The sequence below is a fragment of the Galleria mellonella genome, unplaced genomic scaffold, assembly GCF_026898425.1.
Source record: "Galleria mellonella isolate WM207_F2 unplaced genomic scaffold, CSIRO_AGI_GalMel_v1 utg32, whole genome shotgun sequence".
Taxonomy (NCBI): Eukaryota; Metazoa; Arthropoda; class Insecta; order Lepidoptera; family Pyralidae; genus Galleria; species Galleria mellonella.
Window position 1 is genome coordinate 1,675,551 of NW_026442075.1, and position 17,371 is coordinate 1,692,921.

The 17,371-nt window shown below is 31.7% G+C and overlaps 2 protein-coding genes across 3 annotated transcripts in view; one reads left to right on the forward strand and one right to left on the reverse strand.

The window, feature by feature from the left end:
• The first annotated feature begins 3,591 nt into the window (after positions 1–3,591).
• On the forward strand, positions 3,592–7,658 carry LOC113510836 (uncharacterized). Its single transcript, XM_026894371.3, has 4 exons — positions 3,592–3,874; positions 4,706–4,923; positions 5,396–5,506; positions 6,911–7,658. The coding sequence occupies exons 1-4, from the start codon at positions 3,734–3,736 to the stop codon at positions 7,119–7,121; spliced, it is 681 nt and encodes a 226-aa protein (XP_026750172.2). The 5' UTR covers positions 3,592–3,733; the 3' UTR covers positions 7,122–7,658.
• Positions 7,659–7,721: 63 nt separating this feature from the next.
• Positions 7,722–17,371, reverse strand: part of LOC113510733 (acetylcholine receptor subunit alpha-like 1) — a 366,334-nt gene continuing 356,684 nt past the window's right edge. For both annotated transcript variants that reach the window (XM_026894245.3, XM_031907139.2), the window contains 3 exons: positions 15,931–16,518; positions 14,838–15,113; positions 7,722–14,762 (listed from right to left, as the gene is read on the reverse strand). In XM_026894245.3, the coding sequence (XP_026750046.1) occupies positions 14,550–14,762; positions 14,838–15,113; positions 15,931–16,518 (1,077 nt within the window). In that variant the 3' untranslated portion in view covers positions 7,722–14,549. The remainder of the gene's footprint in view (positions 14,763–14,837; positions 15,114–15,930; positions 16,519–17,371) is intronic.

Below are 17,371 nucleotides of genomic sequence, written 5' to 3' on the forward strand. Positions count from 1 at the left end.
AAAATCCGGTGTGTAGGTATATTGAGTAAAGAAAGTTGAACAAGCTTCAAGTTCTTGAAGTTATGAACTGTAAACAGGTCGCGTATCGCAATAAAAAGTAGTGCGATGAACGATACCCAACTTTGTTGTTTTGTTGACAGATTTTTTATCATCTATCAACTATGTAGTTTGAAGGCATTTTACGCAAAACGCGGGATCGATTCTGAGACGCCGTCTCTCTATACTTATCTCGAATTTTAAATTTGCTAACTGAGAAATCTTTGTTCTAAGGACCTAAAAGGACTAGGACATAAAAAATACTAATAGATTTTAAACAAAATTTTCATAATTTTAGTATATGATGGTCCATATAACTGCAATTTTAGGAAATTAACAAATTGAAGTATAATATGTTCCCGTGAAGAAGAGCAAGGGATAGGCAGCAGTGTTCCTCTTAAAACATCTCCAAATTGTATCTACGGTTGCCAATCCGCCTGCCAAACATGACAATTACTGGTAAAACCCTTCTAGCAGAAGGTTTATGTTTAACACTGGACAGTTGATAATCATAATCCATAATCATGAATGCATGGTTAAAGACGTCTTGGGTACCTCTGTCCCATTTATGGTTCTGTTTCAGTTTGAAGTGTAGAATATAGCTTTAAAATGGTACGGAGTACGGTTTTTAACTAATTTCATAAAAGGAGGTTACTCTCAATTCGGTTGTATTTTTTATGTTTGTTACATTATGAGGTAACAAACATAAAAATACTCCGTTAGTATGAAACAAATTTGAAAATTTCTTTTCTTATCCTAAAGAATACTATATACATTTTTAAACTGGTCTCGTAGAAATTATATAAAAATCAATTCAATAGTTTAGTTTTCAAATTAAAATAGTTTGGCTACTATTTAAATAGTTTTTTTTTATGCATCGCAATCATAAATTATTATAAGATTCGATAGAAAATTATAATATTACTAGCTGACCCCGTAAACGTTGTTTTACCACTTATTGCGAAATATAAAAATCGCGATTAAAATACAGGGGTTGATCGACAAACGATGAAAATTTAAAGTTGTATGTATTTTTTAATGCTAAATTATAATAAAATAAAAATAAAAAAAATTGTCACAAAAATAAAAAAAAAATATTTAGGAGTGGGTCACTTACGGGTATGAAAAATAGATGTTAGCCGATTCTCAGACCTACCCAATATGCACACAAAATTTCATAAATATCGGTAATGCCGTTTCGGAGGAGTTTGGTAACAAACACCGTGACACGAGAATTTTATATATAAGATATAATAACTATATGATACTGAAATCGCTATTCTGAATAGTTAGATAGATTATATAGATAGAATGTCTCCATACAAATGCTACGAGAAAAGTGGGTCATCTTTTTCATACAATTTTGCGTGATAAATAGTCATGAATGATTCCTTTATAACTTTAATATTTATTTTGTCCTATAAATTTTGCATCTTTTTAATGCGCGAAAACTCATTTAAAGTCGATTGTTTGGGTACCTCTATCCCATTCGTGTTTCAACCGTGAAGCAGTTGTGTTTGCATGGCTGTGTTTCGATTTGAAGGGTGGGATATGGGGTGAACTTACAGGTACAGAGGAATAACACCTGAGTCCTCAGGAATGGCAACGCATGGGGGGTATCATGGGCGAAACAGTATACTCTGTTATATCCATGGTACTGCTCATGTCTATAGGCGACAGTTACCACTTGCCATCAGATGGGCCGTCAGTTTGTTTGCCATCTAAGATGTATAAAGAAAAAAAAAAATTATCAAATAACGAAATATAGATACGTCAAGGTACATTGTGTGCGTAAGTATATAGAACACTAATAAAAAAACGAATCAGCTAATTTGACAATTAACTGACAAAAATTTGATCCATTTTTGAGGCTGGATGCTTTATCTATATAATCTAAGACTTTATAGTATACCTAATCCTTGACTATGGCCTAAGAATTTTTTATGCAACTTAGAATGTCAAACAAGCTGACGGCCCACCTGATAGAAAGTGGCAATCTTTACCTATAGACATAAAGAGTACCATAGTCATAACCCAGTATATTGCGATTTGATTTTCATTCTACAAAAAGGTGGCACGCTACACATTCTTTAGAAAGGCTGTTCAATATTTCAGCAGCAAATTTCACCCCTTGTTCTTTTTTATAGGCGCTGCATTTAACTCCCCCCACACGGAGTCTTTGAATGTAACCCAATTTACGAGCACTATCCACTCGCAGACAGGCACTTTTGTGTTATTTTTTCACAGAATCCATGTCTGACCCAATAAATCATTAGGAAAAGCTTTCACTGAGTTGCTGATGGAATTAATCAAGTTTAAAGGTGAATTAAGAATGCCCAACTTTCCCTCAGGCTCTTTGATAATGATGTTAACGTTTACGTGTCCGTTAACGTTTAAGTGTTCGTTAACGTTGTCAAATAAATGTGGTTTTGCTTAATAGGAGCATAGTAAACCCAGTATTTTCAAAGGTAAACCTAATATAATTTATTAGGTCGACTTACAATTTTTTTATACGTCTGACTATTATTATAAATATGCAAGTTTGCGAGGGTGTTTGAATGGATGGATATTTGTTTAATAACTGAAATTAAATAACAGAACACATTTCAGTGAATTTTGATGAAGAGATTGCTTAGCGATAAGGCCGTCTTTTGTATCACTTCTCATTAATATTTACTGTATTTGCTATTTTTCTTGTTACTTGGTGCAATAAAGTGTAAAATAAATGAATAAATAATTACAAGAGTATCTTAACAGAGGATTTTGTTATAATGAAATATCTCGCATATTTCATTATAATAAAATAATATAATAACCCCAGGAAACTCCTAATTTGTAATATTAGTAGTAGAATTTTTTTTTATTTAAAAAAAATTATCTGTAGAATTGATGCTGTCTTAGTATAAGAATTAGATCAAGACATTTTCAATTCCTACAATATTTTTGATTTTACTCGTATTACCAATACACTATATCGCTTTGCTCAAAATGGCGAAATTTGTGAATACACATATCTATAAAAAAAAGGATGTTTCATAAATACCTTACTTGGTTTATATTTGGATTTAGAATGTGGAATCATGTGTTTGTTTAAAAATTTGGCCCGAGCGAGCTTAGGTTTGCAACGGGCAGTTTTTTTGCACCGCAAAGAAACATGGCTGCTTCAAACACCATAAAATAAATATAGGACCAACAAATAAATCAACTCTATTAATCGTTCAAACAATTCTGAAAATCGGTTCGTGTACTAATCTTGAATAGAACTGAATATAGTCGTGTAACATATTTTTAAACAATAAAGAAAAAAAATCAGATGCATTAAACCTCTTTCGTTTGGAAGTCTTTTAAAAAGGTATCGAGGCGACAGATATAACTACAGCAATTGGTTCTACAAACTGGTTACACTTATGACCCTAATTACGGCAGGGCCTCACGCAGCACCGATTCGAGTCTGTTAACACCTCTAAATTTGTTCACACCCTTTCGAGAAATGTGACAATTTCCTCTCCCGTTAGCTGGCTTGGCACAGTTTTGTGGTCAAACTAGATTCTACGATCAGTCTGTCTCATCTGGCAAACATTTTAGTCGTAAAAATTTGTTACGTGTCATATAAATTTGATAAAATCTATAGAACGATTTCGTTTGTAAAAAAAATATTCATTTAATCGAATCTGTAGTTTTAGTTTTAGCATTAGAGATGACATCGAATTTAAGTTTTTTATTTTTACTAGTGGCCTGTCATATAGGATTTAGTTTCACGGACGGCATTGGAAAGACTGAGCGAATTTTATCCCGTAAAAGACGATATGTGACATTTCCTGAAGGTTCCAGTTTCTCTGTAAGTTTTTATTTTATTTTCAACCTAATAGCGTGGATTAAAAGTACTCTTTCCTTTACTTTTTTTCTTCGTCAATCTAAGCTTTAGTTTTACTAATATATATATTTTTAATCTACGTAAAATTTGGGATTTTTGTTTTTTAACATGTCAATCCCATAAAATCTAAACAAGTTATCTACTATTATAATTATAACTTAACAATACTACTTACTAATTTATTTAAGCACAAAGCAATTTTGGTAGTAGGAGCATGCATTATGCTCTGAACAATACCCATATCAAATTTATTAATATTAAATGTTTTTAAAAATGTTCCCCTTTCCCTTCGGTTCCTATCACATTCCATCAATGGGTGCTGCACATCTTAAACTTTTCCACAAACAATATTAAAAATATGAAATCTAACTTGTTTGTTTCTTACTTCTTAAGATGTTTATGGTTCATCAATCATCTATGGGCTATGAACTAAATTGTGGCTACTATCAGCCATATTGCTAACAATCTTACTAGCAATATTGTAAGTTAGCTCGACTACTACTAAGTCACTAGATTGTTTGATTTCTGGAGAATTCATGACTATAAGTCATTGCCCTGATATTGTCTTCATCTATAATCCCAATCATACTTCGTTAGCGTATGAATAACGCAGGCAGGTTTACCGTTATACAATATTTCCACAATCTATAAAAACACCAATCAATATGAAATTTTTATACATAGTTTTTGGTGGAGAGAAAGACGTAGTTTACTTCTTTATTCTAGTCACATTAACAAAAACCTGACTCGTGGACCTAATACTTATTTTTATATTTGACTATTTTTCATTTCCAGTGCGCTGCTTGCATGACAGTAGGTGTGATAGGCCAACCAGCGCCATCTACTGCCCCAGGCACTTTCACGTTTGGTCTCAATTGGGGCATCGCGTATGAACTACCAAATGCAACAGAAACATTAAGTTTTTATCACAAGAAGTACAGACTAAAAAAACCAGTAGCACAGAGACGGAGTAGAAGAGAACTATATAGCAAGATTGAGAGTATTTTGGATAAGTAATTATTTTTAAATGTTATTGTAGTTTATTAACCAACTAAATACCCTTGTAATTTTGCCACATGCATCAATACAAAAATGATCCTATGTATTAAATTAGGATATAATCTAGACATGTGCCAATTTTATTGAAATCCCTTCAGCCGTTTAAGCATCAAACATACATTTTGATAAACTTTCATATTTACAATAATAGTTCTCGTAGGATGAAGTAGAAAGTAGAATATCGTTTAAACTCCCTTATTTAAAAATGCCTTAAATATCTAATAAAACTTTTTATTGCAGGGTTATATTTTATCTAAGTAATATTATGACGAAAAAAGATTTGATTGTTTGTTTGAAATGGATAAACTCAAAAACTACTTAATTATCATTGAGTAATATAGTCTATGTATTATTATCGAAAATTCCATCTACCCGACACGAAGCCGGGTTGGGTTGCTAGCTTATAATATTTTTATTAAATTACAGTATGGGCTACAATGGACGACAGTGTATTTTGAAGACTCTTTGTGAGACCACTCAGCGTATTGTTCCTCATGGTAACAACATGATCGAAGAAATATTTAGGACTTTATTCACGTAAGTAGCAACATAAACTCTTAAAATGTATTAGTTTTGGTGATCTTGGGTATTTATCATTATCATCATCATTATTTTAACCATTATTTGCCCAATGCTAAATGTAAGCCTCTCTCAGAGACTGTCATAAGGAACGATACTGAACAACTTACATCCACTGACTTCCTTCAATGCATTCGAGGGTGTTACTCCATCTAGTGGGGGTCGTTCTACACTGTGTTTACCATACCTTTACGGGGTTGTCACTCAAGACTTCCTTCTCCTTCAGTTGTCGGTTCTTCGAGTTAGGTAATCAGCCCAGCTTGTTATCCTTGGTGTTGGAGCGGTTATATGTTATTTCACCTTCTGTTGGTTGCAGTACGTTCAATACGTGCAGTGGCTGTATAATTCATATTCAATAATCGTTTGTATTTTAGGTCTCCTATAGATCTAGAAACTGTATCTACTACTATTATAAGTATAACTAGCAGTATCTCGCGACTTTACTCGTGTGAATCACTACATGAAGTATCCTATGTGCTTAGTTAGAATATAACTTACTCATGTACCAAATTTTATTAAAGTCTATTCAATAGTTTTTATACAAATTAGAATGGCAAAGAAGCCGACGATCTACCTGATGAAAAATAGTAACCGTCGCCTATATATACATGAACAGTATTATGAAAATAACAAAATGTACAATGTCGTTTATGACACCTTTCATGCTTTTTTTATCATTCCTGAGGCCTTTATAACCTATAATTTCATTGGCCAAATATTTTTGCGTGAAAGAGTAACAAACATCCATCTATCCTTATAAACCTTTGCTTTTAAAATCTAGATATAAATCTCATCTAGGAGTAATGTATTTTACTGGTTTTTCTATTAGTCTTCAAGTAGTAAATACATGTGTATGATGTAGCGGGAATAAAGCTTTATTAAGGCTTTCTTCAACAATTTGTAGAATAGTGTTTTTCTGATACTACCGATATGCTAACATTCCTTTGCCTTTTTCCATTTATTTGAGGTCATCGTAATATGCCTTAATTTTCCACAAATCCCTATTAGCTATCATTTCCGGGCTCACTCCTCTTTTATGCATATCATTTTTCACATAGTCTATCCACTTTTTACTTCGGGCGTCTCCTTTAAATCCATCCACTTTTATACTTAACTCTTTCTTTAGAACATGGCTTTTATTTTTGCGCATGACATGACCATACCAAGACATTCTATTAGGTACTTCGCTTTTCCGTCACTGGTACAACTTTTAGACTTCCCTAGACTAGATATTATTAAGGATTTATTTATTTCAGATATATTTTACTGTATAATCTTAAACGTAATAAGTATCGTCTGTTAAGAGTTACTGTCAAATTAGATAGTCATAAATTATTTCGTTTATTATTCTTTATTTTTCAGCTTGCCTGTCACAAAGGTGTTACCCGAGGAACCTGTGGAGCATGCTATATACGATGCAGCGCATCGTCTCGGTGCACTTCTAGAAAACTGTGAAACTTATAAGTGTCCGATGTCTTTAGTAGACTGGGCACAAGGATATTACAATGCACCGGCCCCAAAATTGAACCCTGCGACACACCCGTGGGCTTTATTTAGCAGTAATTTTGGATAGTTCAAAAATTTTGTTAGCATTGAAAGAAGTAAATGTTTCTGATATCATAGATCATAGGAGTCTAGATAAAGCAGCAAGTGTTAAAAAAAATCCCAAAAATTGATTAGTCGATTATTAATTGACCGTTTTTTGGGATGCGTCGTTTTTTCATAGTGAACATCTAAATGTTCAATCTCTTATTGTGGTGTACAAAAATATAATAATTACTATATATACAAAATAATAATTTCAGAAGCTCACCATTTTGGAAGTGATAATATTTAGACGTTTAATGAGTTAAGTCATAGACTATATATATATGAATACCTAAATTAAGGTTACTGCAAACAAATTTCAAACAATTGTCTTTGGTAATTTTATTCTGTGTCTTACCATTTTTGGTAGTATAGATATATGTATGTATATATATGATACTTACGAATAATTTACTGTTTGTATTAAGTCGCTGCATGTATTTATTTTTAGTTCTGTAACTATATAAATTTCATAAAGTTCCTTTTATTATTATTATATTAATATATTAAAATAAAACATGTATGAATAAAATTTTATTAAATAAAACCCATATAATATTATTAACGCATAACATTTAATATTTATAGTTCATATTTATAATACATTTCAATATTAGCAGTAAGAAGTTATGAGTGTATTCATAATAGTACGTGTTAGTGCTGATTTTTTGATTTTTAATTAATTTTAACATTACAAAATGGGACTTAATTATAAATCGTACACCTAAATTACTCATTAAGTATATTATTTCGCGTTCCTTACTCATAACTTTCCATTCACCTAATGTATTATTATAATTGCTTACTATTATATATTTATTATACAATTTCATAGAGTTCCGTATATTATTGAGCTATTATGACTTAGAACTTATCGTACGAACATATTTATTTGTATATGTATATATATATATATATATATATATATATATATAGCATAGTGCATAAACCTTAAAATATTATTCAGTGGCAATGTTCATAATTTTGTGATACAAACGACTTCGACAATTGTAATATTTGGCTCTAAGCTAATCCTATTAAGTGACCATTGAAATCCCGTAGAAATCTATTATTGTATTATGTTATATTAAGTATCTTATATTAAAATAAATTAGGAATCCACTCTCGTGTACTATCTATTAACTATATTTTGTATCATTAGTGTGGTGTTCGTTTGCAAATGTCACTTTCAGCTGTCTGTTTGCGCGTGTAAAAATTGTAGACGTCAAGAAGATTGAACTCGTAGAATTGTATTATTATTTTTTTTTTTGTTATAATTATTTTATTTTATTTTCTATGAGCTTTGTGCGTTTATTTCCTTGTTTATATTTACCTCCATTTTCAGAGAGCGGAACTTAGGTAAAAATAATACTTACTTTAAAACAATAATTAGGTAAGGATCACGAACATTGGACATAAGCAATAACTATGTCGTTTAAATAAAATAAAGTTAATTATTAAAAATAATACTCAAATATAATCGAATTCATTGAACTTTTATCCGAAATTATATTTCGATCTAAAATTTATAAGATATAACATTAATACGTATTAAAAGGAAACAATTTAAAAAAATATAAAAAGGGATTTAAATCATCAGAACGAGGTATTAAAACAAGAATTTCATAGGGTTTAATCAGGTAATAGACATCTTCAATTTGTACACAGCAAACACCGTTACTCGTGACTAGAAAGGTGAAAAAAATATCATAACCAACTGAAAAATTTAATATTACTAGTAGAGGACATTTACATTAATATTAATAACGACAGACAAAAATTTCGAACGTACAACCTTAACCTATACAGTATGCCGTTGCGACTATAATTCAAATAATGTGTAACAATCAACCGCGTTAATTTCAAAAATTTTAACTTACGACAAAGTATTAATGCCATTTTAAATCAAAACATACATGGCGTTGCGTTTTTTACACCATATTACATTAAAAGATTTCACTTAAAATGGTTGATCAATAACAAATTTGGACATGAAATACTAGATGGCGCTAGAATCGAGATTCATGGCTTTTTTAATTATTTTGTAATTAAATACAATTTGAGACAAAATTTCTAAATTGGCGTGAGGTTTTATTTATTTTTTACTGACATAGTCATAATTCATCATCATATTCTTATTCTCTTGTATTGTACAACTTAAAAAAAACACATAGTAGCAAGAAATATGCAATTGTATGTATTCTAATATTCAGGAAAAGATCGCATATTAGTTGTGACTTATTATTCATACATAATAGTAAAAATCACTTGTCAATTTAGTAATTTTACTTTAAATTATTAAAAAATAATCAACGAAAACACATGTCTCGATTCCAGCGCCATCTAGTTGTTCTTGTCTAATTTTGTTTAATGCACAACAACCTTTACATCAAATTGGAGATTATAATAATGACAACGCAGATTTAAAGACTAATAAAATAAGGCACACAGAAAGTCTACAACAAATTAATCGGTGAGATCAAAGCTAACATTTACAAAGGGAAGGAACATTCGCAAAATCTCATGGCGAACCAAATGAGCCTACTGGGACGTTCAAAGAAGGATACTGCGATTCCAGTACGGAAATTCTCATAAATCGCTCTAAAAAGCAAGATAAAAAGACACACAACTCACATACACTAGTAAATTATATTCCGTGAAAGAAGTAAGAGTGTTAATATAGATTGAAAATGGTTTATTATTTCTGTATTTACATCTAATCGTGTTGGAAGCTCAACGCAAATTTCGTGTGGTTTCGACTACTTATTAAGTACATTTTAATCTATTATGTATATTATTATGAGTAACTATTTTTTTTTTATATAAAAACAGAACTGATAATTTATTTGCATCGAACAAAGAAAGCTATGGTATTAATCATGAAGAAATCTTCAAAAGAAGTAGATACATTAGAATTATTGATATAAATATTTTATGCGTAAAGATAAATGATAATATGAGAAATTATAACATACGTCACTTTGGAAGACGTTCGATTAAACATGCAAATACGCCTAACTTACATAGATATTTATAATATGGTATATAGAGTATTTAATATTATGTAGATATAAAAGTGAGATAACATTGAAAAAGGAAGGAAGGTAAACAAAATATAACGTGCAATAAAGCAAATATAAAGGTGTTATCGAATAAATAGCTATACGAAATTCTAGATTTCGAATGAACCTAATTATAAAGCGTCACGGATTATCTGTTTTAATACCGACTTTGATGTCAAAGCAAGCTTTAAAGTTATTCGTACAATTAACGATTATAAATAAATAAATATATGACAATATGAAATAAATTATACATGATCGGAAAATTTATTGCTGTATGACATTTTGTATTAGAATATTATATATCTAGAAATAAACGTGTTAACATAATATTATATATTACTACGTCCACTCTACAATGCTACGTTAGCGCTAAAGGTACTGTGAAAGGAATGTAGAAAAATAACTTGTCAATTATAATATTATTTAAATTTCTATGTTGATCTGCTATATTTACATGTCAACATTTCGGTTAAGTTGATTCCTTAAAATTATTGACAGCCATGTGATAGCTGACTATGAGTTTGCAACTCCACAACCCGATGCAGACAAACTTGTTAACATATACTTTGATCTATTTCGAAGATAAACTAACGTAATATCGATCAATATTAAACATATAGACACTGTTTAATATAAAAACTAAATAAATTGCGTTTGATCATACTAATCAATTGTCCTCAAGCATACGATACTCAGTGAAGAGAGAAACTAGATTTTAAATATATTATGCGACAACCCTGAATACCAAACTCGAATTAACTTCTTTTCAATATTATATTGCCTTGACTGAGTATCGTTCCTTTAAAGTTGAGGATGGAGATTTTTTTTCAAAGAAAACTGAACTGAAAGAAAATTATACATAAATCTTTATTAGCACATAAATATAAATATTACAAATAAATTAATGGTCATTTACTAATAGATTCTGTAAAAATAATATTTTTCAATTAAATAATGTTAACTTCTGTAAAAAATGTATATCGGGAAAATAAAATGAATGTACGAAATGATTGATATTAAACAAAAGCAAGCTTTACTGAAATTAATTCTTTAATTATAAAAAAAAAAAATAAAGATATACTGTTTGTTATTCGTATAGTAACAAATTTATCTGACACCGCGTTTTTGAGCTGACCCATTCGTCGACTAACTCTAAAAAACACTGAGAAGCTAATTTTAATACCACTTACAATTAATACAAGTACCCATTTAATTTACTTATTGACGAGTGTTGACCTAGCTTGTTCAGTTTATTAAATTTATTACCTATCTACCGTTCAGATATACGATAATCACTACTGCTGCTTACCCGTTTATCACCCGAATCATTACATAGACATTTAGACGAAACGTACATTTTATTAACAACATTAATTAATGAGAAACCATTAAATATTAATAACGAAATAACAATTTCTAAAACAAGTGAAGTAGTAATAATAAACCTTATTGTGTATGTCTTTGAGACGTAAGCAACAATTATATAAGAAAACATATCACGAAGTAATTTTAATTCGGTCATACAAATTTCAGAATTGGTGTTGGTAAAAGAATAAGTTGTAAGAGCTGGTAAATTATTTTCATGTTTATCAAATTTCATACACACTACAAATCTTTAGGGTCATTACTCGTTGTATCGGCTTAGCTCGTCCTGTTTTAGAACTTAGGAATATATTTTAATTGTATAAAACACTTCCTGGCCTTTTACAAGTACTACGTTGCCTTTATTGAGACAGGTTTATTGATATTGCCTAGGTATAGGTATTAAAATCCACAGTTATTACAATACTAATCTTAGCTCCATATTTCAGACTCTCCTCAATAGAGATATTTACAATATATATTTTTATTCAATTCAGCTTATTTTTAACATCCCAATCAATCACCCCGGCTAATAATAATGTTAACCGTAACACTCATTCCTAAACAACCATTAATCCTATGGTGTTATTAGAAAATCTATTATCATTTGCAGTCATATAAAAATAACAACAGACCCGTCCATTTTCTAGCAAATATCTACAATAAAAGTTCAGATGACCACGAAACAATGTGGGAAGCCTGTGGACTTAACTAGCCTTTAAAGATAATAGTTATCAATAACACTAAATTGGTGTGTTTCGGTGCGTGCAATAGCACATTCCTACTTCCAATAATCGACGTGTCTGTGAATCCTTATTAGAAAATTAATTATTAGCAATCATTCAGTTATACACAATTCCATCAAAATTCCATTGAAGGACCTGATATAATTAGAGCCTTACTAAACGAAGTCCAAATACGAGTAGTTTCCCAGAGACGGAGCTAACATTTTAGTTTCAACCTTTAGCGAGCTTTTCACAACTTCGTCTAACACATTAGACCGTATTAACGTATGTTAAACTACGTTTACGTATCATCTAAACTATACTAGCCCAGTGTATGCATTTATCAGACACAAACAGCTATACACATCCAATAACACTTATATATATGAAGACGAATCACACAAAACAATTTGATTTATTTTCAATATAACCATCCCTGTTTTCCTATCTGCTCGCTGTGGATTTCATAATTTACTGATTTATCTAAGTAATTTTTATCTAATAAACATTATCATGAGTTACTTTGACATATCAAATACGCGGCTCGAAATATTTTTTTTTTATTACGTTAGACTGCTACAATACCCTATAAAATGGGTCGAAGTGAGGTAAAAACGCTTATGATGCGTGAAGTGTTTGAAATAATATTCAAACGTACGAACTACTAAACAAACTATTTATAGAAACGTGAACAATGTAACACTTAAGTGTAACCAAAATGAAATAGGTGTCTAAATATTGAATCTAATCTAGGTACAAATAAATATATGGTTACCTAAATCGTTACAGACTAGGTCACAAACCTCAACAATGATCTTATCTAAAATGTGAATGGTTAAGTGCCGATAAGTGAGTAAAAGACTTTACAATCGGTGAAAATATGTGAGAATATAAATCAGGAGAAGAAACTTGTGTACTAAATTTACCCTGTACTCTAGGATTTATTAGTGAAATTACTGTTATTATTAATCATACGGAAGAAATACGATACGCCTCTTCCTTTGCAATAGGCGCATACAAAATTAAGCGTTTTAGTGTGAGATCTTTCAGTCGTTACTCTTGGGCAAGCATTCGTTTGGTATCTTATGATTATGTTAGAATCAATATAATTTTAAGCGAAATCTAAAACAATGTATCGAATATCAAGTATATAAAACACTAACAGAACTCCAGTATACTTTGGCTATCATCGGGAACTATATTGTTTACTGCTGGCAGATTTGGCACACCGTTTAAAAAATCTAATAAAACAAGTTACCGAACTATCTAAGAATATCGACTTTATAAAAATGTAATTTACAATTGGCAGTCAATTGTGTTTCACAAATATATCTAGTCAAATAATATCACCGTCGCGACGTGACTCTATAAACTATTTTGGCATTATGATAAGTGTTTCTTTCACATTACTGATGACTAGACTTATAAACCTAAAAATATCTACAATTTCTTATAACTTCATTACAACTACAGGGGAATTATTACCATTCGTCATATTATCGATATTGTCCTTATGATTTTTACGCGAGTACGTAGTTTATCAAATACTAAATGTATAATTCAAAATTACATCACCATTATTTAAATACATCTAGAATGTCCGGCTCTCATAGAGGACGTTTGCACAAAACTATTATAATAATGTTTGATGCTAATCGACGTTAGATTGAATAGTACCAATTTACAATACTTAAACATTATGAAATTGAGCTCGATTTATTCGAAGTAAATATTTATAGGTAAGTAACTGTTAGTACATAACATTTGTTACCTATCATTTCAAATGAAATAGATTTTGTCACATTACAAGAAATAATACAAACTCCTAAAGATACACTGTACAATCTTTGTGCGCTGTTGATAAATAATTCAGGAAAAGAAAGTATTTGATGAAAACATACAAAATATGCATTTGTTTAAAGTATAAACGGTCAATACAGCATTTCTAATTATAAAAATAGTTGCGGAGGATCCGACAATAACAAAAAACGGTTGTCTTCAGGTTGCCTTGTTCTGGCTTCCACTATCGACGGACACAGTCTCGAGTTCGAGTTTCTATTATAAAAAGACGGCTTTGGCTACGCTTATGGCGTTCACACGTCCTATAGCGCACCTGGCGCTTGGCACCACACTGAGCACAAAAACATGTCCTCGCCTAGCAGTTCCCAACTGGGAGCTTTACATGGATCATCCATGCCACCACATAACGATGAGCTCCCAGAACGTCTTCGGCGGCGGGTGGCCGAAGACGTGAGACGAATTTCAGAGACCCGGGTCTCCTATAGAGCCCATTTTGAGCAACTCCAATTTCTTCTTCGCAATTTTTGAATATAGGATGTCGATTGGTTTGCTATTGTCGTAAAAGGTTGGCGCTCTAAATATAATGAGCGCCGTCCCCAGGACGCAAGCTATCGTAAATGCGAACAGAAATATTCTGTCTAATACCATCGCTACATATTTCCAATCATCCTCCACCTAAAACAAATACAACACATTAGCTCGATAAAAAACATAAAATAATATAAAAGAAAAAAAAGCAATGCAACTTACACTTTCAAACTTATCTTTATTTTTGACATGCTGAGCAATAAATCTGGAACCTTCTATAGTCTTTTCCATCTCTCTCACGTAGGGTTTCTCTAGAGATGGGCTACCGTCGTCTAAGTCCAATCGACATGGGGATCCCGGGGATGGAGAAAATAGTTCATCGTCGCCCCCCGGCGGAGGTGGCGGAGAAGGGGGCATACCTGGAAGTTCATATTCCTCGCAACCCCATTCCTTAAACTTTCCATCCATGTCATCTCCACCGAAGACATCCGTGAGGACCTTAAAATATTAATAACATTAAAAAACCACAGAGGTTTATGAATAACATTGATAAATTCTAATAGAAATTACTCTTTCTGTTACAATTAAACTAGCTACAATCAAATTCAAAAGCTAATATTGCCGTACGCTGAAATACAGAGAGATTAAAACGTCAATTGGCATTTCGCGAGGGCAGTGTATCGACACGCAGCTTAAGCCGGCACACAATTAGGCCGAAGTGGAGGTTTCGGTTTCGGGCGTCTACTGGCTCGTATATCGCGCGATCCGTCCGCAGCCGCCAGGGGAACATAAATAACGGGGGCCGCTCGTGCTCGTTAAGCCCGCCGGCGTTGAGTAATAAAGGAAAATCGAAATGGAATGAAATTGGGCTGGAAGCGATATTTTCGCGATACACACAGAGTACAATGGATTTAGAATATCGCTGAAAGGAGCGTTTCCCAGAAGAGTATCGCGACTGAGGACAATTAAAATGGTTATTGTTGAGGGCGGCTTCAACTTCACTGTAATAGCGTTCTGTTTGTATTGAATTCTCTCCGATGGAAAATGTTTTGAATGAAGGAAACTGAACGAGGAAAGGCGGCGCGTTGTTTTTTCGTTTTAAAAGGAATCCCCACTGAAGACTTTATTTGTGAAGGCTTTTATTTTACAAATTTAATTAAAACGCTATCAGTTCGTTTGTATAAATGTGCCAATTTGGAATAAACGTCATGTTTTGTTATACGATTAATGATGTTTAACGGAAATATGAGTAGTTCCATGTTTGGTTCTTATTTCTATTATGTTGTTGATGTATTATTAATCCAATATATCTCACCTCAGTCGGTTTATCGTTATCGTCATCGTCGGGCGGTTTCTCTGGCCTTTGTATACACAATATTTTGGGTAAAAAATCTATAAAGACTTTGCGCACCCACGGGGCCATGTGGTGGGTGACTGGGGACCTAAAATTTACGTTTAGCACCACGATAGTGACAACTACTGATAATGTAACTAGCATCATAGTAAATAACAAATATTTTCCCAGCAGCGGCACCGTCAGCGATGTCGGTGGGATAATTTCTGCTAACAGTAAGAAGAATACAGTTAAAGACAAAAGAATGGAGATGCAGAGTGAGATCTTTTCGCCGGAATCTGATGGCAAGTAGAATACAAGGACTGACAAAAAAGAGATTCCAACACAAGGAATGATAAGGTTGACTGTGTAGAAGAGGGTTTTTCTTCTAAGAGTGAGATTGAAAATAATGTCAGGGTATGGTTCTTCACAGCATGAGTAGAACTTTTCATTTCTCGTAGCTGGAACGCGCATTATGTCCCATTCAACTGATATATAGTATTCAGATAAATCGATGCCCATTCCTATGTGGTCCGAATCTGGTGTCTGTTTTAAGTGCCTCAAGTCCACCTGCAAAAAAATAATTAGATAAATATTTCCTTTGTTTTTTCTGATTCATTACAGAGTCATTCGAGTAAATAACAAAATATATAATTTTGTATGAAATAACAAAACAAAATTATTACCTAACCTTGAATAAGTAACGAATCTAATAAATACTCGTATTTATACAATTTTAAAACGCAAACAAGCTCACAAAGTGATGAAAAGTTCCAACAGTCTTGAATAGAAGTATAGTAGCTTTTTATAGGTGATTTTTTTTTTAAATTTGGTTAATTACTGTTCGAGTTAATTCATTACGAACAAACAATCAAACCTTTCCTCTTTATAATTTGTTTTGTTTTTATACTTGTTTATTTTAGTTTTTGTATTGTTTTCTTTTATTTTTTATGTAATATCTACATCAATATATATATTTGATAATGAAACGGTGCCCCGTGTAGGTGCAAACTGAAAATCAGCGCTGAACGAACATCAGTCCAGCAAAAGCTGAGTTTGTACCTATTGCCAGGCGCATACGATTAATGGACAATATATTGATTAATTAATTTATGTACATTATAATTTGTGAAGAATGGCAATAAATTTTATTATTATTATTATTATTATTATTATTATTATTATTTTTAATTTAAATTTACGATATCTCGGCTTAAAACCGGTTTTACAGGTGTACACGGGCCTAAGCCAAGTGCATAACTGTGTGCTATGTTTTTTGTATAAATGTAATTTGTCTGGTAATCTGTTTGTAATATTATGTTAACCTGTAGATGTACCAGGAACGTCATATTATTATTATTATATTAGTATCGGTTTAGGTACTTTGTTATTCATGGGACGCTTATTCAATAAACATTGTATG

Bases quoted from the DNA above. Each gene is read 5' to 3' on its own strand.
- LOC113510836 (XM_026894371.3), top strand. From the start codon at position 3,734: ATGACATCGAATTTAAGTTTTTTATTTTTACTAGTGGCCTGTCATATA. The intron at 3,875-4,705 runs GTAAGTTTTTAT...TTTCATTTCCAG, and splicing joins CTGAAGGTTCCAGTTTCTCT to TGCGCTGCTTGCATGACAGT. The intron at 4,924-5,395 runs GTAATTATTTTT...ATTAAATTACAG, and splicing joins ATTGAGAGTATTTTGGATAA to TATGGGCTACAATGGACGAC.